Raw genomic sequence first — 23,523 nt, 5'->3', positions numbered from 1 at the left:
TTTAATTCCGAGTTTTCTCTGGGTGTCAGCCATGCTTCGGTGCGTCCCCTGTCCTCGGGCAGCTGGCCTGGGATTAGGTCCTAGCACGTCGTGTCGGGAGGTGTCACAACCTCAGCCATAAAACTAAAGTCGCTGGCACACCAGCCTTAAAAATGTACGCCCTAAGGTAGTGTCCCAAAGGCGTTGGACTGAAAACGATTGAAAAAGCACCTAATTCCTAACGAGCGTTCCTGGTTATTATCGCCGGTTCTGTGATGACGGTCGGCTTTGCAACCGGAGCGCGTCCCCATGAACTTCTTTTACAATCAATTTCAAGGGCATTATACTTTTGCAAGAACGGTCTTATTATATACTAGTATGAGATCAGTTTACACATACATATGTGTAGGATCATTGTTTTCGCCTCCGCTGCCTTTTTCGGCATCTGCTGTAAGGAAGAAGGGCAGAGCTGTTGGAATCGCTGCCTCTCGTTGTGCTGGACTCCGCGCGTGTTTGAACGGGGAAAAAACCACCTACAACCTTCTCTTTGCTTGTTTTTAGGCAGCTACTGTTGGTTTGCTTGGTTTTAGGCAGTCTTTTGGCAATGGTTTCCCCTCCTGGTAACAGGGATAAATAGAGGATACCGTTAGTCTGGAAATATATCGTTTGTTTATAACCTCCAACAAACAGAGGGGAGCAGAAAGCCCGAATGCAGAGGTGCCTGGAGAGCTACCCTCCCCGGCCTTAGCCCTGGGCAGCCACCGTTCGCCACTGCGTTTTTCTTTTTGGAATATCTGCTGGCTGTCAAGTGTAAAGGAGCAGGTTTCACGTTGCACGAAACAGGAAATTCAATGTTAGAATAAGTTAATGGTGATGCTGGCTTCATTCATTTAATTTCAGCGAGAATTCTTACAATACTGGTTTATTTGATCGAACTGGCTACCCAAACAAAGGTGTCCTTAACCAAATAAACCTCTTTGATCTTCAGTTTAAAGCTCAGCGGTTTCTCAAATAAGCATTGATGCATTTAATAGCACCACATAACAATGCAAATATTAATCCGAGCGCCCGTGAAAACGTTGTATTTTACGTTAGTTTGTACGCCAAAGAAGAACATAAATGGTAGGGAGATAGAATTTGTGTTTATTCTGAAGCGACGGACTTTTTACAAACATCCGCTTGTATTTACGGTTTATTTATTCGGGCAAATCAGAGAAATCCTGAACAAGGCAATGCAACAAGCAATACGGACTGCAAAGCTCAACTTAAATACTACGTCAACTTACGCTACATACAATAAATATTTGCGCTTTTGGCAGACACTGAATAACTTTATTACGAAGCATGAAAAACGGGGATAGGATATATTTCATAGGCTTTGCTGTGGATTCAGTATCCTACTGCCCCACGCAGCTTCCATCGTTCATGGGCTTATGAGGTAAAATACGCTCAGGTGGCACTAGAAGGCAGGAAGCTGAAGTGTGAGGAACAGATGATGACTTGGCTTATTCTTCCCAAGTGACTCTCCAAGTCTGCCTACAAAAAGAGCCCTTTGTGTCCCTCCCGGTGTGACGGGGCATCTAGGTACGGTGGGAAATAATCTGTCCCTTCCATCTCTTTCGTGTCTCCTCTGCTTGAGGTTGTCCATTTCTGCCCGGGCCGGTGACGGGTGGGTATTTGCCTGATGACAGGACGGCAGCGCACAGCCTCGGTGGGCCGGTCTCTGCCGCCATTGCGGGGAGCAGGGCTGAAGTCCGAGGGACGCCTACGAACGCGCTGTTGGTTCCCCCGAACGACCCCCCCCAGTCCCACGGGGGCGGGGGCAGCGCTGCCCGCGCCGAGCGCCGCGACCTGCCCAGGTGCCGGGCCGGGCCGGGCCGTGCCGGGAGGAGCCCCGGGGCCGCCCCGCGCCGCAGCGGGAGCCGCCGCCGCCGTCCCGCGGCGCGCCCGCCCCCGCGGCCCCATTGGCCGCGCCGCAGCTCAAATAGGGCCGGGCGCCGGCAGCCGCCAGCAGCGAGCGGGGCCCGAGAGCCGAGCCCGTGCCGCGGCCCCGCCGGAGCGCTCGGCCTTGGCGGCGGCGGCGGCGCGTCCCGAGATGAGCAGCCCCGATGCGGGCTACGCCAGCAGCGACGACCAGGCGCAGGGGCGGTGCTCGCTGCCCACCATGATGCCGGCCGTGGGCCCCTGCCCGTGGGCAGAGTCGCTGAGCCCGCTGGGCAAGGCGAAGGCGAAGGGCGAGGCGGCGCCGTCGTCGGGGGCGGCGGGCGGCCGGAGCAAGAGCGAGGCGCGGATCCGGCGGCCCATGAACGCCTTCATGGTGTGGGCGAAGGACGAGCGCAAGCGGCTGGCGCAGCAGAACCCGGACCTGCACAACGCCGAGCTCAGCAAGATGCTGGGTGAGCGCGGCGGGTCCCGGCGGGCGAGGGGTGCGGGCGGGTCCGTGGGAGCGAGGAGCGCGGGCGAGCCTGGGGGTCCGGGCGGGGGGCGGGTGGGCGGGTGCGAGGGCGAGAAGCCCGCACCCGGGCAGGTCTGGGGGTCCGGGCTGCGGGCGGGGTCCCGGGGTCCGGCGTGCGCCAGCGTGCCGGGGGGCCGGCGGTGCCGGCGGGCGGGCCCGAGGGCGAGGAGCCCGCGGCCGGGCGGGGCTCGGGGGCCGGTCTGCGGGCGGCGGCGCTGTCGGAGCCGCGCGTCGGTGCCCGGCGGTGGGCGGCCGGTCTGACGGTGCTCGTGGGCGCAGGTAAATCGTGGAAGGCGCTGTCGCTGGCGGAGAAGCGTCCGTTCGTGGAGGAGGCGGAGCGGCTGCGGGTGCAGCACATGCAGGACCACCCCAACTACAAGTACCGGCCGCGGCGGCGGAAGCAGGTGAAGCGCCTGAAGCGGGTGGAGAGTGGCTTCCTGCAGCACGGCCTGGCGGAGGCGGCGGGGCCCGGGCTGGGCGGCGAGGCCGGCGGCGGCAGGATGTGCGTGGAGGGCCTGGGCCTGCCCTACGCCGAGCAGGGCTACGCGGCGGCGGCGGCGGGCGCGGGCCACTACCGGGACTGTCCGCCGCTGGGCGCCGCCTTCGACGGCTACAGCCTGCCGACGCCGGACCCGTCGCCGCTGGACGCGGCGGAGAGCGAGGCGCCCTTCTTCGCGGCGGGGCTGCAGGAGGAGTGCGCGCTGGTGCCCTACGGCTACGCGCCGCACCCGGCGGCCGAGTACCCGCCGGCGGCGGCCGAGAGCCCGGCGGGCGCGGCGCTGCGCCGGCACCTGCCGCCCGGCGAGGCGCTGGGGCCGGGGCCGGGCGGCTCGCTGCAGGGGCTGCTGGGCTGCCCGGCGCCGCTGCACGCCTACTACGGGCAGGCGTGCCAGCCGCCGGGCGCGGGGCGCGGCCCGCTGCCGCCGCCGCTGCCGCCGGGGGCGGTGGGGCAGCCGTCGCCGCCGCCCGAGGCGGCGCCGTGCCGGGAGCAGCTGGAGCACTTGCCGCAGGAGGAGCTGCTGGGCGAGGTGGACCGCACCGAGTTCGAGCAGTACCTGCGCTTCGCCTGCAAGCCCGAGCTGGGGCTGCCCTTCGCGGGCCACGACGCCGCCGGGCTGCCGGCGCCCGAGGGCGCGGGGCCCATCTCCGCGGCCGTGTCGGACGCCAGCAGCGCCGTCTACTACTGCGGCTACCCCGACGTGTGAGGGACTGGCTCGGGGGCACGCCACGGACTGGCAGGGAGGCGCCCGGCCCCGCTCCTATTTATGTAATTTATTTGAATCTTGAGAACTGACAGGGTATCTGTGACCTGCTCGAGGTTTAAAAAGCAATGTGCTGTCTCGCTGTCCAGGTGGTGCAGGTCTTACCATCACTGTCCGACAGTGACATGTAAAACTGTTCCTGCTGTGGAATCGTTATACTAGTTACAGACGTGGAATACAGTTTCTGAGATCTTGTTAGAGATCCATACGCTTTTTTAATGTTGTACAGAGTGCTGGTTTTTATATGTTGGGTTTGTACAGAATAATTTTGCACTTTTACAAATAAAGGGAGAATAATAAAACTGGTTGCTGATATCTCCTCAAAGAGATGTTATCGTTCCTTGTAATCGATTATTATTGCTTTTTAAACTACTCTTACTAATTTCCTTTGCACTAAGTGTTAGGTCCTGTCACCTTTTCTGTAGACATAGTCTTCTTCTGTCTCTCTTGCTGAAATTATAAACAAAATTCAGAAACTGTCTACTCCACGTTGTTCTTTAAAATTTTTTTTTTAACTTTATTGGTGGTTTCTTAGACGGTTGATTAATATGAGTGAATTAAAAAAAAGGTGACCTATTTTATGTTTGAAGTGTAAAAAGACTGTAAGAAAGCTCTTACTGAAGTAGGTTAGGGTTTGGGTCTGTTTTTAATGTAATCGTGGACACATTGGATGCCATTAAGAACAGCGCCTTGCTGACCTGGCTGGATAAGTGCTAGTTAAAGCACCGCCCTGGAGAGAAAGTCTTTCCTGTCCCAGGAGCTGCCCTTGCTGTGCCAGGGAAGGGGGTGGCAGCAGGGGATACCAGATCTCTGCTGCAGAGAAGGAGAGCAGTAAATCAGGGTTCAAAGTAGGTGAAAAATTGTGACATGAGCCTCTAAAGGGGGAGGCTGGCCAGGAGCAGCCTGCTTGGGCACCCAGCCATGGCAGCACTTTCAACCCTACGTCAAAGAGTCTAACCTTTTCTTTGCCAAAGAGGTTCCTTATACTATGTCATCATGACTATAGATAGAAATATCTTTGTGATTGATAAATATGTGCTCTGCAGTTAAACTTCCGTGGAAAAAAGGCAGACTTGTCCACTGATTAACCTGTCTTCCATCAGGACGGGAAATTAAATTGGGTGCATTTTCAAATTACATTTAAAGAGGCTTATGTTTGTACCGGTGAAAGATAAAAGAGCATACACAGGCCCAGATGCAAGCTGCCTCGGTCAATGAGTTCCAAGCATAGCCTCGTTGGCAAAAATTGACTATGTAATTGCATACTGTTGCTGTGTCTTGAATTAAAATGCATTCACACCCGTAGTATTCTGTAAAATAATCTACCCTCTAGTTTCTTAACCTTCCCATTTTACTTTTCAAACAGTCTTCAGTTCTCTGAGGTATACCTGAAGTACCCACCCTGCCACTCTCTTCACTCCTTTTCTGCATGTACATGAGAAAAATGATATATTCCTGAATGAGGTGGTACCTCAGGCCAAGAACACTAGCTGCCATCTTGATGTTTTAATTTGGAAAAATTTATAACATGTTCCTAAGCATAGACACGTAAACCCAGTAAAGAAATACACATGAGAAATTATGGTTTTGTATTGGTTGAGTTTTCCTTTCATTATACGGTTTTAACCTACAGGATTAAATTAAATTCATTTTGCCCTTTTCGCACACGTTCACAGCTTTCTGGAGGAAAATCAGTTTGGTTGTTTTTGGAAATAAATCATTATTATGCTTTTGATAAGTTTGGCCACCATTTCTTGTCATTTTTCACTTAGGTGCAGGTTTTGCTCCCCTCCTCTCTCCTTCACCCCAACTTGTCGGACAGATGAAGGCTGAAGCAAACTTGAAGCTGTAAGTGGGTTCATGATGAAGGTGAAAAGCTTCTACTTATTTTTTTATAATAATACTGGAAGTGATTGACAATAAATTGTAGTAAATAAATATATAGGTTTTGGAAAAGGGTTGACCAGCATAGCAGTCCTGGATGCCAAACAGCGTGTGGTGATGATGTATAGGCAGATCTTACAACAACCCTTTGCATAGAGCTTTTGCAGACTCAGATCTAAGGAGCATTATTTCCCTGTATGTATCCAGAGGTGTAGCTTCCCCCCCCGCCTATGAGAAGAACTGTCTGAATCTTCTTTAACATGTCTAAAATGTGGCAGGTTTATGTACTGCCAATATACTTAGAGCAAAATTTTCTGAAGCTCCGTCCAAGCCCTATGTTCCATAGAGCACGTCTTGAGTTTCTGATTCTAAATGATATACAGTCAAATCTGTCCTGGAGGCCTTTTGAAAATGTTAAACCTTCCTCACATCCCATGAGTGCCCATGACAACTGGGTATTAAAAGAAGGATCCAAAACTGATGAATTATCTTCCACAAGTATTTTCCATGACACGGTTCTGGTGGTCAGGCGGTGGAAGCGGTTGCTACCTTCCTCGGGAGGCTGTGGAGAAGGCTGCAGGTATGTGCCACAGATTGAGGTGCTTCATGGCCTGCTGTACTCGGGGTCTGCCACTGCCACCCCATTCCTGGCACTGCACCCAGGGCAATTTGCTCCCTGGAAACCGCATCTGCTCTTCCCTTAGTGGTTCTGGTTTGCTCCTCACTTCACCAAAAAGCAGGGTGACAGCTTTAAACAGTTCTCTAACCTTGCCAAAACAGCCGCTCTCCAGTGAAACAATGGCATTAGCTGGGCAGCGCTGTCAGGCCCCTTCCCACAGGGACGGTGAGTGCCCTGCGTAGCTCACTCAGGCCACTTGTGCCCAAAAGGAATTCAGCTCTTCTTTCTTTGTCCCTTTCTTACCAATTTGTCGTGTTTCAAGAGGTCTGTAGTCGGATCTCGATTTTCCCTAACACAGCCAAGCTCCTTATGTGGGTGTCACACTGCAATCGGAGGAGGTGTGGGGTTTTTTTTTTTTTGTGTGTGTGCGTGTGTGTGCGCTCTCTATTCCTTAGGTGAATCAGGAGAAAAGTAAGTAGGCCCAGTCTGAGAGAAAGAGGTTCAGGCAAAGGTGCTGAATTAAAACCAGCTCAAGGTTTGTCTATACAGGACAGGTGGTGGGGAAAAGTCAGGAACGGAGAATAAAAACACACTTGCTAGTGGAGAGTAGCTGGGACTGGAAATGTCAGGAAGCAGTGGTCTTGTGCTCTGAAAAAGCAACCTTAACTTAGGGGATTTCTGTCTGTTTCTGGTAGCTGCATGCTTTTCAAACTAGAAAGAGAGTAATCCGTAGAAGACGTTAGCAGCAATACTGCTGCAGAATTTCTCCCTGTAGACAAGTTTTATTTATTTACGTGGCCACCCTACCCTTGTTTTGGAATAAATACCTCTGTTTACCTTGCCTGTGAAGGACATACAAAAATCCTGCTCTTAGCACGCCCACGCGGGAAGGTGTGCTGAAAACCACAGCCAGCCGCGCAGTAGTGGGTAATGACACCGGTGCGAACAGCACGGGGACACCTACCGCAGGCGACAGCGACAGGTCGTTTGCAACCTTGTGACAAGCCTAAATGAAAGCAGCACCGTGCCGAAGCGGCCGGGCGGGCCGAAGGGGGCTGCGTAGGGTCCCCGGCGTTACAAAAAGCGACGGATTACTGTCCTTCCCCTCCCGGGACCCCCCGCTCCTGTCCCCCGTGGCTCTGCCTGCAGCTCGGCGGGATCCGCTGTTCGCAGCCCGGGGTGAGAGCCGGCTGTGTGGCCGGGGCCTCACCGTTGTGAGCCTCCGCAGCCCTCCGAGTTTTGCTTTCCCTTGGGACCCGCTGCCAAATTCGGTTGCAATTGCCCAACGATTCGAACAGGACAGAAAAACAGTGCGAACATCTCCTCGGGTTCTTTACTTAGACATTAGTGTGCATCAGGGCCTGACAGTGGCTAACTGTCTCTGTATTGCTGCACCGAGGAGCTCGGGTTATGGACAGGTCTGTAAATTCTGTAAATACTTGCACACCCACATATGCTTAACGTTAGACAGAGAATGAATGTGTTGACTAATTAAACGCCTGCAAGATCAGAGCTCAATCGCCCTGCTTCAGCTTCCTGTCTGTAAAAAGAGGACAGTGTCTTTCCCCTTCTGGGTGTTTGAACAGAGGCTCTTAAACACGGCGACTGTCTCTGCACCTACCACACTGTGCACCGACCAGTCAAGGCTTCTCGCAGACTGCTGCTTTTTGATACTTTAAGGGTACGTATTTCACCCTGAATGATTGACTCGGGAGCTCGCAGGAGGTCCGTGGCATAAAGAGATTTCAACCAAAATATGAATCCTGGCCCGGAGCAAGAGCAGCTATGTAATTTTCCTTGCTCCTGTTGTGGCAGCCGAGTGACCTCTCTCCAGTTTGGGTGCTGCTGAATCTATCCTCGGTTTTATTCATTGGGCTGGGAAAAAACCCGCAAAGCCCACACCTTCTGAAGAAAAAAAAAAAAAAGAAAATGGTTGTCAGCGGGGAATAAGCAGTTTCTACCCTGTAAAACGACGGGTTATGAAGGCGCCGGCGCTCGTGTAGGAAAAGGGTAGGTTACTTGTTCCCTCTGCCTGCTCTAAGGGCGGTGCAGAGCTCGCCGGCCCCCGCTGCTGTCCGCACCGATGATCTGTTCTCACTCCGGATTGCCGTGTCCCCTAGGCGCTTGTGGCGTCCCAAGACGGAAGACCGGGTGGAATTACGTGTTTGCAACATATTACATCTGAACCTCGTTTCAAAGCCACGCTTGCTTTGAGGAGTATGTGATTTATTTGCCGCCTCTCCTAATGTCCTTTCTTTACGCTGCTGAACCTCTATTTCTGGCGCTCGAAAATCGTTAATACTCAGGGGAGCTGCTGACGGCGATGATGATCAGCAGAGCGGCTTTATGCGACAAGCCCAATAAACTCTCGCTGTCAGGTTTTCGCGTGTTGTGAATGAATTGCGTGGTGTGACCTTCTACGTGTTGCGAACGAATCGCGTGACGTGACCGCAGCCCGCCGGACGGTGCTTTGACCCGCCCAGCTATGATTTGGCCCGGCTGACCCATTCCGTGTCTGCCGCAGAAGACCCGCAGCACGCTCGTGAGATTGCGTGTCTCCCGCCCACGTACTCGCCACCCGTCTCTCCAGCACGCTCCGGAGGGGGACAGCGGGCGCCGATTGCCAGGCTGACCGGGCTGGTGCGGAAGGCGCAGCCCACGGGTGGAGGATCCACGGGGCGACCCGCCGCCGCCAGCGCTCGCCCGGCGGCCTCCTGGCGGCACAGCCCCGCGGTGGCCTCTCCGTCCCGCTGCCAAACAGCACCGACGGCGGCTGCCGTGGCGGGCACGAAGGGGGGACATGAGAGGACGGGGCCGCCGCGCAGGTGGCCGAGAAGAGCGGCGGTGCGGCTTCAGGCTCGAAGACAGCCTGAAGGCAGCCTGAAGTCCTGTCGAAGGCAGCCCGCTAAAAACGACGTGGAGCTGGAAGACAGGTCCTGTCGTCCCGTCCCGTCGTTGTCGTCGTCGTCCCCCCGCGCCTCGTCCTGGAGGCTGTCAAATTTTTCCCTAAAAATCGAACCCCAGTTACAGCAGGGAACGGGGCGGCTGCGTATTTCTATACTGGGGAAACTTAAAATAGGTATCTAAAGAATTTTGTGTGTGTCAAGAACGAGAGCGGAGAAGCTATTCTTTCCTGCAGTTTAGGAGGTTTTAGTATAAACATATTCAGCTAATTCCTGTCTGAACGGATTTCTGTCGAACTTAAGTTGACATCATTATCGTCGTTATCTTTAAATGCTTTTTTTCGTCATTATCTTTAACGCTTGATCGTTCCTCGAGTATGTATTCCGCCCCCCGGCCCCTTCCCAGCCGGCAGGCGTTCATACTCGCTTTTCCAGGCTCCCAGTTCCACACTTCAGGTGGAAGACGCAGGACTAAATAACTCCTGGAGTTCTTTGTTAAGGACGAACACAAAAGGATTTAGTCTCGACTTCAAGCGAAACACGAACACAGAGGTGCCGGGCAAGAAATTGTAAAATGCCTTACAAAATGCCTGTGTCGGTCGGTGGAGAGAAGAGGGGGGGTTCCCCGAGGGCAGCGAGCTGCCGGGGGTGCTCCCACCCCCGCTCCCCGCCCGGGAGTCACCGCACCGCCCCGGCAGGAGCACCGCCCGCCCAGCCCCGCCGCGCAGCCGGCACCGAGGGGCTGACACGGAAAGGCGCGCCTTGCTGGAAAAAAAGGCGTTATCCTCAGCGGGCGGCAAACTCCATTAACGAGGGCAGGACTTATTCCATATTTTGTCCCCCCCTGTAACTGCACAGCCTTTTTATTTGAATACGAAGCTGTAATTTCGTGTATAAAGGCACGGATGTTTCGGCTTGTACAGTTACGCTGCGTACCAAAAGGGTCCAACAAACACGCTCCAGGTCATGCCAAGGTTGCAGATGGCTCGGCTGCTCGTTCACGGGCAAACTTGTTATGCCCTCACCCTGCAGGGAATACGGCACTAATACAATACCTTCCGTGGTACGTGACGAAAAGTAGGGTTATTGGTACGACTGACAATACGATCAAATACTAGAAAGCTTAAAAAAGAAGAATTTTTGCAGCTGATGAACATGTCCCATTTCTCAGGACCACGCTCACAATGACGGCAGTCGGACAGTCATAAAAATAGTTCGCAAAAAACCCCAAAAGGCCTTTTTAGGAAAAACAAACTGTTGTCTTCACAGCCTTTCTAAACGTTCCGATGAACTTCCGAGGGTCGGCTTAACTTTGAACACGCCGGGATTTAATGACACCAACTTGCCAGGGACGCAAAGCACAGGGCGACAGGCACGGGAGGGTCCCGCCGAGCAGCGACGGTGGCAGCCAGGTGGGAAGACATCTCTGCCTGGGCGCGGTGCTACGCCGCCGGGGCTGCGGGCGCGGGTGCACCGAGGCATCTCCGCGCCGTGACCACGGGACAGCCGGTTGTGGGGGAGTGGGAGCCGCGAGGGCCCCGCGACCTGCCCAGGTGCCGGGCCGGGCCGGGCCGTGCCGGGAGGAGCCCCGGGGCCGCCCCGCGCCGCAGCGGGAGCCGCCGCCGCCGTCCCGCGGCGCGCCCGCCCCCGCGGCCCCATTGGCCGCGCCGCAGCTCAAATAGGGCCGGGCGCCGGCAGCCGCCAGCAGCGAGCGGGGCCCGAGAGCCGAGCCCGTGCCGCGGCCCCGCCGGAGCGCTCGGCCTTGGCGGCGGCGGCGGCGCGTCCCGAGATGAGCAGCCCCGATGCGGGCTACGCCAGCAGCGACGACCAGGCGCAGGGGCGGTGCTCGCTGCCCACCATGATGCCGGCCGTGGGCCCCTGCCCGTGGGCAGAGTCGCTGAGCCCGCTGGGCAAGGCGAAGGCGAAGGGCGAGGCGGCGCCGTCGTCGGGGGCGGCGGGCGGCCGGAGCAAGAGCGAGGCGCGGATCCGGCGGCCCATGAACGCCTTCATGGTGTGGGCGAAGGACGAGCGCAAGCGGCTGGCGCAGCAGAACCCGGACCTGCACAACGCCGAGCTCAGCAAGATGCTGGGTGAGCGCGGCGGGTCCCGGCGGGCGAGGGGTGCGGGCGGGTCCGTGGGAGCGAGGAGCGCGGGCGAGCCTGGGGGTCCGGGCTGCGGGCGGGGGCCGGGGGGCGGGTGGGCGGGTGCGAGGGCGAGGAGCCCGCACCCGGGCAGGTCTGGGGGTCCGGGCTGCGGGCGGGGTCCCGGGGACCCGGGGACCGGCGTGCGCCAGCGTGCCGGGGGGCCGGCGGTGCCGGCGGGCGGGCCCGAGGGCGAGGAGCCCGCGGCCGGGCGGGGCTCGGGGGCCGGTCTGCGGGCGGCGGCGCTGTCGGAGCCGCGCGTCGGTGCCCGGCGGTGGGCGGCCGGTCTGACGGTGCTCGTGGGCGCAGGTAAATCGTGGAAGGCGCTGTCGCTGGCGGAGAAGCGTCCGTTCGTGGAGGAGGCGGAGCGGCTGCGGGTGCAGCACATGCAGGACCACCCCAACTACAAGTACCGGCCGCGGCGGCGGAAGCAGGTGAAGCGCCTGAAGCGGGTGGAGAGCGGCTTCCTGCAGCACGGCCTGGCGGAGGCGGCGGGGCCCGGGCTGGGCGGCGAGGCCGGCGGCGGCAGGATGTGCGTGGAGGGCCTGGGCCTGCCCTACGCCGAGCAGGGCTACGCGGCGGCGGCGGCGGGCGCGGGCCACTACCGGGACTGTCCGCCGCTGGGCGCCGCCTTCGACGGCTACAGCCTGCCGACGCCGGACCCGTCGCCGCTGGACGCGGCGGAGAGCGAGGCGCCCTTCTTCGCGGCGGGGCTGCAGGAGGAGTGCGCGCTGGTGCCCTACGGCTACGCGCCGCACCCGGCGGCCGAGTACCCGCCGGCGGCGGCCGAGAGCCCGGCGGGCGCGGCGCTGCGCCGGCACCTGCCGCCCGGCGAGGCGCTGGGGCCGGGGCCGGGCGGCTCGCTGCAGGGGCTGCTGGGCTGCCCGGCGCCGCTGCACGCCTACTACGGGCAGGCGTGCCAGCCGCCGGGCGCGGGGCGCGGCCCGCTGCCGCCGCCGCTGCCGCCGGGGGCGGTGGGGCAGCCGTCGCCGCCGCCCGAGGCGGCGCCGTGCCGGGAGCAGCTGGAGCACTTGCCGCAGGAGGAGCTGCTGGGCGAGGTGGACCGCACCGAGTTCGAGCAGTACCTGCGCTTCGCCTGCAAGCCCGAGCTGGGGCTGCCCTTCGCGGGCCACGACGCCGCCGGGCTGCCGGCGCCCGAGGGCGCGGGGCCCATCTCCGCGGCCGTGTCGGACGCCAGCAGCGCCGTCTACTACTGCGGCTACCCCGACGTGTGAGGGACTGGCTCGGGGGCACGCCACGGACTGGCAGGGAGGCGCCCGGCCCCGCTCCTATTTATGTAATTTATTTGAATCTTATCGGAGAGTTTCGCAACCTCCCTCTGGGCGGAAGTATGCCACTGTCGTGCAGGTTAAAGGCATGGTTCAAACTGTTTTTCGACTGGTGTGCCGGCACGTTTACATCTTTTTTACGTCCATGCCCCAAACTACTGTTACTCTTGCAACATCAGCACCGTTACTCGTTTGCCCGGAACGCGTTTTTATTAGCTGTTTTTAACTCTACTTTATTTATCCTTTTTTTTTTGTACTTCAGGAAAATAAATTTATGTACAGCTGTTTCTGTCATTCTTCTTGGCCGTATGGCCCTTCAGGGATACTAATCTAAAGTTAAATCAGTCATGCCCTAAGGTGGAGTAAAGTGAATGCAGATACTGTGTGACACTTTATTTCACCATGACAATGGCTCTAAAACGGTCTCCAGCACCAAAGAAGTTTGTTCCCAGGTGTGGCTGTATTCCTGTTACATAGCTGAATGGCCTGACCTGTGCTGCTGTCTGTCTCCTGGAGTACAGAACATGTGACTGTACTTTACTGCGTTTTCTGTAGGTTTTTTCTGGTTTATAAGTGCCAACTGGAATTTGCAATTGCCATTAACGCATTGGGAAAAGCCTCCTCCCCGAAACTATTCTCTCTATAACAGAAGAAGCTAGGTAAGTTTGAGATGCTAATTTTAAAGTGTGCCTGGAAGCCCATTGGATTTGGATACTTGTGGATGTGAAGGTGATTTTGCTTTACGTAGTGATTTCTGTTTGAACCAAATGATTTGCAAATAGCATTGGTACTGTATTTACAAATTCTTTTACTTTCTGCCACCTACCTTCGAGTAGGTTTAGGCCATTTTGTGTCATGGGGTTCAGGCTGATATCAGTAAGCAGAAAAAAAATAGCCCAAATGCTTATCTCAATTGCTCTCAATCAACTGCCAGTATCAATTAGCCATTAAAACAGGAGTTTTTTTTAGCATATTCAGCTGTGCTGCTCTGTGACATTTCTGCCAGTGCAAGAGTACAACTACATCTCATTCTCATCATAACACTGTCAGGTAAGCATAAAGCTAACAACTAAATGGAAAGCCTGAGATTACTTTAGTAGCAGGGATTGCTATCTGTACCCCATTCAACATCATCTAAGTATAATACTCGGGCATTTGGGCTGTTTACCAGAGGTGGGCACTAATTTAGGAACAGGAGCATAATTTAACTGCTGTATTGGTTCAAGCATAAGACAAATATTTTTCAAAAAATCCTACGTAGGGATAATCTAATTTGTCCTATATTCACAGGCTACACTGAGCACTTTCTCAGTTAGTAGTGTGGTTAACATCTTCCCTTGTGTGCTGTGGATACCAAGCTGGTTTGTGTGGCTCCCTGTTGGGTGGCTGGGGCCTGCCTGTGCAGCGCCTGCTTTGACACTGATGTCAAGTGTGGGTGGTGCGGACTGAAGTACGATTCCTCGCCCCCATTCATTCTTGGTTTCCTGGAGCTGCTGCATGAGGAGTTTATGGGCTGGTAAGTGTTGCACATGTCAGTCTCTGGTGGTTCTGGCTGTCCTGATCAACTCAGGTTATCAGAGCACATTTCTGGAACTCTTAAAGGGACTGTGTTTTCTTCTGTCATAATAAATCAAGGGTCAGCCCTTGCCACCAGTATGGTAAGCTGGAAATCAGGGTGTGGATGCTCTTAAATATTTTAATCATATATAAAAAATAATTTTATAATATTTTATTACTTTATTTATTCCTTAGAGCTGTTCTACAGAGGACACATTGCTTTGATTAGTTTCCATATTAATATAATGAGAACGATATTGTTCCCTTTGCAGATATTCTTAAAATGATTTATTTACTGGAAATCGTAATCTTTCTTAAATGAATATGGATTTTCAGACAAGGGAAATACGTTAACTGTTTTAGCAACCAATACATTTATGGCTGTATGTGGAATGATTACTACATTAATGTAAATTGATATATAGATTTTAAGTTCTGGGTTACAGATTGCAGTATGAAGTGGAGAAGCCTAGGATAGTTAGTGGAGCAAAACCAATTTAGCTATGGCAGCATAGTCCTAAATAACGGCTAATTTATACTTCTTGTCAGGTAAATTATGAATAAGCACCTTGGTTTACCCCAATGAATTTAAAATGTATTTAATTTTATACATAATTAATACATAATTAATGATTGTGTAGAGACAGGGAATTTCTCACTGGGTGTCTTACTGTCCATGGAAGACCTTGCAACTGAAAAGCAAGTAGTACATTGTAGCTTACTCTCATTATTTCTTTTATCTTTTGTATTTTTTGAGATTAAATGTAGTTTTAAGGTGTCTGTCTTAGATTTAATTAAAACATGAATATAACTTGCATATATCTCTACAATTTGAAAGTGTCACAGCTCTTAGAATATTAATGACATAAGTTTCAAACTTTTGAGAGAGAAACTGAAACCCCCAAAGGTTATGGTATATGTCACCTGACACAGATCAAACTGAAACACTAATCATGATCTCTTGAATCCTTTAGTAAAAAGTCTCAAAATGAAGAGCACCAGGAAAAATACAGAACATTTTAATGCACGTGTAGAAATGCCATTTGAGATACCAATACATTTAAAACACCGATTGTCCTGAAACTTGATGCAGTCTCCAGGAATTTCACAATGAAATAAATTTTAAGTTTGTTTCCAGCTGTTTTCAGACTATTTCAGAACACTTGTTATAGGAATGTATTTCACCTATAGTGAAATAGTAATGACCAAGTAAGAATGTTTGAGCTGCTGAGGCTCTTTCATTATGGATACCTCAATATTATTAACTAATTAATTCATATATCATAGCTGTACTGTGATACAAAATAATTCCATGTACCTGACATTGAAAAATGCTGAAGTAAGGTTTTAGAAACAAAGTTCTTCATTAAAATCAAGTTGTACCATGTAGTTGTTTAAAGTAGCATCTTCTAGCATCTTTCTGCATTTTTTATAAGCAACAGTTCAGAGAAAATAAATTTCCATCCTTTTTCTTATCGGAGAGAAAACTGATTTCATGGAGTATTCCATGGAGTTATCAGGGGAATATAGTTATTGTTCACATTGAGAGTGGCTGCTCCATTTACCCATAGAGAATATATTTAGGTACCAGCGAGTCTTGGGTTCTTTCCAAGGCATTGTGGAATTACTTTACGGTGTCTGATTTACTTTAAAGCTCCTTGTTATTGCCATTTAGAAACAAAATTTATCCTGCACACATCCTGTTTAAAACAAAAATTTGTGCCCTGTTGAACAAAGATAAAGAATATTAGAATATGTTTTTTGTGGATAAAGGTTGTGTTCAAATTAACTGGAAAGATAAACCAATATTTGTGAATTCATGGACTTGGATTGATTGATACAATACAAATTCTGGTTTCAAATGCACAGATTAGTATTATGTACTGGAGAACAGTCTAAGGTATAGTCAGGTTATGTAGTCTTGATTTTGTTTTAAGCTTTGATTATTTTAATGAAAAGTGTCACTTCTGTAAGTTACTGTGAGCAAGACTACATATATTTCCTTGATTACGTGCGTATTCTTTCAAGATGTCAATGTATGATCACTTTGCTTATTTGAAATCAACACTGAAAACAGTGAGTGGTTTCCATGAGCAAAGTGAAGCAGATTTGGCATCAGATGAATGCAATATGTATCCATTTTTCATACTTTTGAATTGGGTATGAAGTCTGAAAGTGTAATATTACAAAAATACTCACTAATGTTGATGTAAGAACCTTGATTCACAATGTCCTGGGCTTGCTTTAAAAAGAATGGACTTAGTTCACCATTGATTTGGAATTACAGGTTAAACCTGTAGAGAGCTATTTAATGCATGGAAAACTTGCTAGAATTTGTCAAGGTACAAGTGCTATCAATTCTGTTCTCAGCTGAAATTTCCTGTGTTATTTCACTACAAATATTCTTGGAAAGCAGAATGAGAAACCCACATGCAAAGCTGAGGCAAAAAAGAGAAGGCCTGTTATGCTATTCCTGAATAGGTCAGGGCAATGTCTCGGGGAATAACCCACTGTTTTACACCTACTCATATGTAGACTGGAAATGCTCACAGGAGATACGAAAAATAGCAAGGCTGGTATTTTGTTGCTGTAAGTTGAAGTGCCTGAAAAAGATCTTCTACTCCTTCATCCTAGCATCCTGCAAGGAGTCTCAGAGACAGATGTGTTTCATCCAGGTGAGAAGAGTCTGATTTCCAATTACCGCACCTAAAGCATTCCTTACTAACTTCCCAGCAAGTGTAGCATCACCTATGCTCTGTGTCATTAGTGTGGGGGATAGCTTCCTCAGTCCAGATGGGTTCATTGTACTGAGTGGGTTGGCATATTTATGTAAGTAAGCTTATGTGGTCGCGTATAGTCTGTTCCATGGTCATTTACAGTGTGTTCTGGTTGGAAGATGTAGAGAAATAGGCTTTGTCTTTCAAAACTCACAAAAATTTCATCCAGATGAATTTAATCTCAGGACAGACAATTTTCCAAACAGCCTGTCACTCAGTGAAACACTTCCTTTAGAGATTTGAGAGCCTTGAGAAGATGGAAAGTAAAAGATGTAAAAAATTTGCATTGAGGAGACCAAGCTCAGAGCACCACTGCTAAAAAAGGAAAACACTCGGTTTGAAAATCCTGTGTCAGAGCTGTGTCACCTTAAGTGACAAAGCTGAGGTTGTAGTTCCACAAACTTTTTTATGGTGACGAAACCAATAACACTGATCCAAGTTAAATTATTAGCTTTTTGGGTTTAGTCCAGTTTTGCTCTGAGAGTAGTGTTCATGAAACTGTAGCTGGAGCAACTTGTCTGCTTTGAGTTTATATCAGCACTGGGAGCTTTGTTTGTGGCTCGTGGTAGACGTGTAAGCACCTAATGCTTCAGGTGGCATCTGAGTTGTAGCTTTCAGCACGTCATTGTTGACTAAACTGTCAGAGAAGCAGCTAAGTGCCATTGAGGGTTTGGATCTACGCAGCACTTCCCTCTGTTTATAATTCCAGTATAGCAAAACCGCAGCACTTTATAACTTTTTCTAGGTCAACAATTGCTGTTATTAATTTGGCTTCGAAGTTTGCTCCTCTTAAATATGTAGAGCAGAGTTCACAACTCATCTATCGTATCTTTTTCTTAACAAGAAAAAATCAAATATGCACAATGGAGCCTGAATAACTGCTTTCCCTCAATAAGCTTCACGCTGAGAATGTAGTTAAGTTGATGCAAACAGCCATGCTGCCTGCCTTCAGGGGAAGTCTCTCCAGGGAACATGACCACTAGATGGCTGGGAGAGGATAAATAACACTTGGTAATGATTTGTACTAGCATAATCTTAATTTCTATACTTTAGGAAAAAAGTTGCAATGTGTTGTATGTAATCTATGTTTAGAGGCAGAGAGCGAATTACTTGCTTGTATTTATAGATAATTCTCTAGTTTTAGCAGAATTTGAAAAATTCAATGTGTCCGACAGCTGAAACTCTTTAGGGGTAAATTGGACATGTATATTCTTGCATTCCTAACAACCTTAATGCTTCTGCCAGTCAGGATGAGCTATTTGGATTGGTAAACTAATTCAGAATGACTACTTATTGCTATCAAAATATACGTCCTGTTAATAGTTCAGTCGATATGGGCTTACTGCTGTAGAGAAGCCACCCACTGCAGTGACACAACGTAGCCTGTTCAGACTTGTTCTGTTGCCTGACAGCCTTGACATAATTGTGCTATTTCCTCTATTTGTGTCACAGTCCCTGGCTACAACATACATCCTTGGGCAAGAATTTTCATTTTACTGTTCCCAAATGGCCTTCATACAATTTGCTGTGCGCGCATGACCTGGGTATTGCAGAAATAACTGCACAAATCCTAAACTTTAGCAGGGAAGCTAGCTGCCCTTTGTAACCCAGAATCAATTTGTTTATTGTACGTTAGTTTGGATTTATGTAATACCATAGCTTTTCACTTTACACAACACTATAATACTACTGCTAAGAATTTATTTTAGATAGGAAAAGTACTGGCTGCTTTTAGTCTCCTTCGGTTGTGATCTGCTGATGGCAAGTGTGGCTGGCAGTGCATCTAAGATTAGAATTTTCCCTTAAGTGAAATATTAGAAATTCCCGGGATTCCTTCTGCAGCGTAACGTACGCTGTTCCTCACCTCTGCAGCCTGGCAACTAAGCAGTCTCCTCTTCCTCAGGGAAAGATTTGATACCTTCACTGCTCTGTTTCCTGCATTACTCACTATTCCATTCAACACCTTCAGAAAATATTGCCAGTTGCTCTTCGTAGTAGCAAGCTATCTGCCTTTTGTTTTGGTTTTCAACTATCGTAACAAGATCATTGCTCATCTCTGTAACAGTGGTGCTGCCATTAATGACGCTCCTTCTTGCATTAAGAGTCTGAAACATGATGTTGATGGTCTGTAACCACAATAAATACATTTTCATGAGGTTGTTAGAGAACCTTTTTCACTTACCAGATCTTTTTCTGTCAATGTAAACATTTTTGTATTTTACTGAAGTCAGAGATCTGAAAGAAAAGCCAACAGACTTTTCATTATTGTCTCCTATCACATGTGAAAAGTATTCCTGTTTCATGGAGAGAAGCTTAACAAACTAACTTTATAGATGAATACATATTGTGGTATGTACTAGTCTTTTCAGATGCTTTTCAGGCTTTTGGCCTAATCAAGAATGTTACAATATTCTATTCACTTTTATTCATGGTTTAGAAAATCTTTACCTCTACTAAGGACAAAATAACTGAACATCTCAAAAAAGGAACAGAATTTTTAAACATTTGGTAGCTAGGTGACAGTAAGATTGCCTTTAACTTTGTCTTTGACTTTACATCAGCAATAAGGCCATAGCATATCCCCGAGTTTTGGAAAAGTTTGTAATCATTCTTGTATGCTATGTTCTCATCTGCAGCCTGAGAAATATTCTCTCAAGATTTTCAATATATTCTTCATAAATGGATTTTGTGACCCAAATACCTTCCAAATAATGCTATACTTGCCTAAACTTCAGGGTCTGATGCCATTTGAGACATCCTAAGACAATAACACAAGACTGGCAGATATGACATAGGACCTGTTGAAGACCTGCATCCTTGTGGAGCAGCACCTTGGTAGAGAGCAGGGTCCTGGTTGGAATATGCGATTGCTCATACAGTGTAAGTAGCTCCTTCTGGAGCTGAATTTATCATAGACCTAAAGTGTCCCTGAGTGGATACCTGGGAGTGAATCTCAGTGTCTGAGCTAGATAAAAACCCATTTCTGATGCTACCTCTTCAGCTGTCTCGTGTTACGTGAAATTACTCCAGTTTCTAAATCGTGTGGAAGTACTCCAAGCTTCCCTTTGTGTCAAGTGATGAATAACAATAACAGTGCTGTGATGTCTTATATAAACAAACCATGTTAACTTGACTCTTCATAATTCCTAAATTAGAACTACAGTAATATCCAGGAATTACAGATATTTTCCAGTATCTGTAACCTCCCTAAGTTATCATGGTTTACTTTAAAGCAAGAGAAACCAACCGATTTCCCAAGTTTACCTCCATTATCCTTGATAACAGGAAGGTAAACAGTGTCAGTTTAACTATGACTGTCACAGCTTGGAAAGCTCATTTGTCAAACAAGTCTTCCCTCCTCTTACAGCATGAACAAGGAGACCATCCTCTGAAACACTGCACTGTATTTATAGCATCTTAAATACAAAGCACTAAGGAAGGACAACTAATGGAAAAAATAACAGTAGTCAAGAACTGAGGGGAAAGATTATTCAAGTGGGAAGGTAATTGGCTTTTGTCTGCTCTAGGCCTTTAAATCAGTAGTTTTATACTGTTAGGTGTAGTAAAATTTTCAAAAGTGATAGTTATGCAATCCCAATTTTCTAAAAATAATGGTGTTGGAACTGGTGGAAACCGATGGTGGAAAATCTAAAAATTGGAGATAACTTAGTAAGAGTAGTCATGACATTCTACTTCACAATCCTCAGGAAGATTCCCTGGAATGAAAAAGGACAAACAGTATTTTTCTTAAGGAAAGCCTGACCTGGAGGGTTGCAAATCATTTGGCCTAACTTTGATAACCAGAAAGATATTAAAACAAACAATTAACACTACATTTCAAGTAGTGAGAGGATAAAGAAACTAAAAGAAAGCAAACATATTTTTTTCAAGAACAAATTTTGTCATTTCAACATGATTTCCTATGTTAGCAGAGTAAGCGGTTGAGTGTTTTAGGGAGAAGCAGTAGATATAGCTTGATGATAGAACTTTTGATGTTGTTACATGTTACTTTCTCTTAAATTGAGGAGATGTGGTCCAGATTAAATCACAGCTAAGAATAGTTATCAGTGCCTTCACTTATAAATTGAAAAGTTATTTTAGATTGAATCCTTGTACATCCTTTATTTTGTACTTCCAGTAATGAGTCAGATGAATATAGAATATACTTAACAAAACTTCTGGATTTTATCGACCTGGGAAGGGCTCCAAGCATTATAAAGGATAAAACTAGAAGTTAAAATTATCCTGGTAATTTGGAGAAATAGCCTGAGATCAACAAGAATAAATTCAATTAAAAAAAGCACAATTAATAAATGTGCAAATATAAAGAAAAGAATAACTGACTTTATGAATGCTCTTAAAAAAGAGAAGGGGGAGAATCTTAAGGCAACAGCAGCATGTGAACCAAGCCACTTACCTAACAGAATACTGGGGGTTATGAATGATTCAGAAGAGTTTGAGCAGTTACTGTGCCTTAGTGGGGAGCTACTGCACCTCAGCTGAGACATAACTGACTGTAGTTACATTCCTAGTCCCCTGCAGTGTAAAATAAAATACATTACCTTAATCTCTTTCTTTTCTCATCGCATTCCTAATGACCTGGGTCAACAAAGCTGCTGTGAAGAAAAGCAGAGGTCATCTTGGCAAGCATGAAGAAGAACATGTGTGACACCCAAAAGTTAATTATTACACTATACGAAGTAGCTGCTATGAGACCTCAGGTGAGTACTGCAGCTATGTTTGCACACCACACTTGAAGAAAGACAGAGATAAGCTAGGGGTGGGGGCGGAGGTTTGAAAACATGATTTGTGAGTAGAGATTGAAGGCTCAATGTCTACTCGCAAGTGAAAGGATGGTGATCAGCTGTTCTCCTTGGCCACAAGGCAAAATGATTTATCTCAATTTCTTTCCCCCCAACATAAATAAAGTACCATTAAAAAGCACTTTAGTAGTGTTTTCAATGCAAATGGAATTGTACTAGATGTAAGCAATTGCTTTCACGGTATAAAATATGGTAAGTGTGAACAAACTATTTCAGAGATTGTCATAACATGCATTTTGATATTTTCTTTTATCAACAAAACAGCATGAAGTTCTCAAAATGTGTTAACAGGGTATGACAGTAGAGCTGCTCTCTCGTTTCTTGAGTTGGATCCCAGCAGTGAGGGAATGGTTAGCAACAGACTGTGCAGGAAAGGAATGGAACTAGGTGCAGCACCTAAACACTGTAGGGAGTTCCTATCCCTTGGCTCCTCACAGGTATTGCCCTCACCCAGCAGTATGGCAAATGACTCCACCACCTCCTTTTTCACTTCCTCCTCTGAATTAATCCCAGGTGCTCAGCCCCCTCACACATCTTCCACATTTCATCCATCAGTAACCTTCAGTAACCTCACACACTCTTCCCCATCCTGAGAACATCCGTACAGGAGTAGGCACCTACCCTTGGTAGTGGTAGTGAATGTACTGTGTCGTTCATGATGTGATGTGTAATTTTATGGAAATTAGTTTATTAAATAGTTCACATAGTATTTCACAGGGAGCGCCACATGCTGCTGAATCACCGTCATCTGTTCCTGCAACATACACTCTATGTGACTCCATTTTATAATGGTATTTTCATTTTTATTAATATTTTTATATTAATATTTTCATTAATGTGAAGGCTCATACATTCAGGGCCACACCTTGTCCTTAGAGTGTGCCTGAACTCACCAGTCTCTGTAACATGTGGTCAGAAAGCTAGGGTCATTTACTACATGGTTGTTTCTGCAAATTTAAAGTGAAATTTTTTCTAAAGCAAAGATCAGACTCTGAATTTACATTTGATCTTGTACAACAAGTGGGAAATTGTCCGAACAAAATTGGCTTGGATTTTATATTTTACTCATATAATGTGACTAATCGTTTTAAGATTATCGTCTGCATTGTGGTAGAGGACAACCAGATGACAGACCCACACTAGATACTGTATAATCAAACACAATATAAAGGTCCCCCTACCTCAGAAAGATTGCAATTAAGAGACCAGCCATGGCAGGTGACTGGAATAAGCCTGTAGATGAAAGGAAGAGGTTTAAGTGAAGGGAGAATAATACTCAATTCATACCTAGTTAAGAGGAATTATGATATTTGGAAACATTTAGGGAGCAAAACTAAGTATCACAAAACTGCAGTTTTCTGCGTGCATTACAGTAGAAAGGAGTGTGTACGTATGTGTATAAAAATATAAAAACCCCCCACCTTTCATATTTTTTTCCACTGCAGCCTACCTGGAAAATTTATTGGATAATTATTTTCTATGATGTAGTGCCTATTAAATGAAGTACTTGGTACCTCTGTTAGCTGTCAGTCTCTTGTAGAGAGTTCCTTAATAGCAAAGTGCTAGCTGTTGAACAGAGAAGGGCATGCCCTTAGAATCATAGAATTGTTTGGGTTGGAAAAGACCTTTAAGATCATCGAGCCCAACTGTTAACCTAGCACTGCCAAGCCCACCACTAAATCATGTCCCTAAGAGCCACATCTACACATCTTTTAAATTCCTGCAGGGATGGTGGCTCAACCACTTCACTGGGCAGCCTGTTCCAGTGCTTGACAACCCTTTTGGTGAATAAATTTTTCCTAATATCCAATCTAAACCTCCCCTGGTGCAACCT

General features: G+C 48.6%; 2 protein-coding genes across 2 annotated transcripts; both read left to right on the top strand.

The window, feature by feature from the left end:
• The first annotated feature begins 2,001 nt into the window (after positions 1–2,001).
• On the top strand, positions 2,002–4,160 carry LOC140646915 (transcription factor SOX-17-like). Its single transcript, XM_072851267.1, has 2 exons — positions 2,002–2,375; positions 2,714–4,160. The coding sequence occupies exons 1-2, from the start codon at positions 2,075–2,077 to the stop codon at positions 3,637–3,639; spliced, it is 1,227 nt and encodes a 408-aa protein (XP_072707368.1). The 5' UTR covers positions 2,002–2,074; the 3' UTR covers positions 3,640–4,160.
• A 6,658-nt stretch (positions 4,161–10,818) lies between these two features.
• LOC140646914 (transcription factor SOX-17-like) lies at positions 10,819–12,783 on the top strand. Its single transcript, XM_072851266.1, has 2 exons — positions 10,819–11,192; positions 11,553–12,783. Exons 1-2 carry the CDS (start codon positions 10,892–10,894, stop codon positions 12,476–12,478), a joined length of 1,227 nt encoding a protein of 408 aa, XP_072707367.1. The 5' UTR covers positions 10,819–10,891; the 3' UTR covers positions 12,479–12,783.
• The last annotated feature ends 10,740 nt before the right edge of the window (positions 12,784–23,523 follow it).

The sequence above is a fragment of the Ciconia boyciana genome, chromosome 2 (genome assembly GCF_034638445.1).
Source record: "Ciconia boyciana chromosome 2, ASM3463844v1, whole genome shotgun sequence".
NCBI classification, from domain to species: domain Eukaryota; kingdom Metazoa; phylum Chordata; class Aves; order Ciconiiformes; family Ciconiidae; genus Ciconia; species Ciconia boyciana.
Note: the sequence above shows the minus strand (reverse complement) of the source record. Positions and strands in the feature narration are given on the sequence as shown.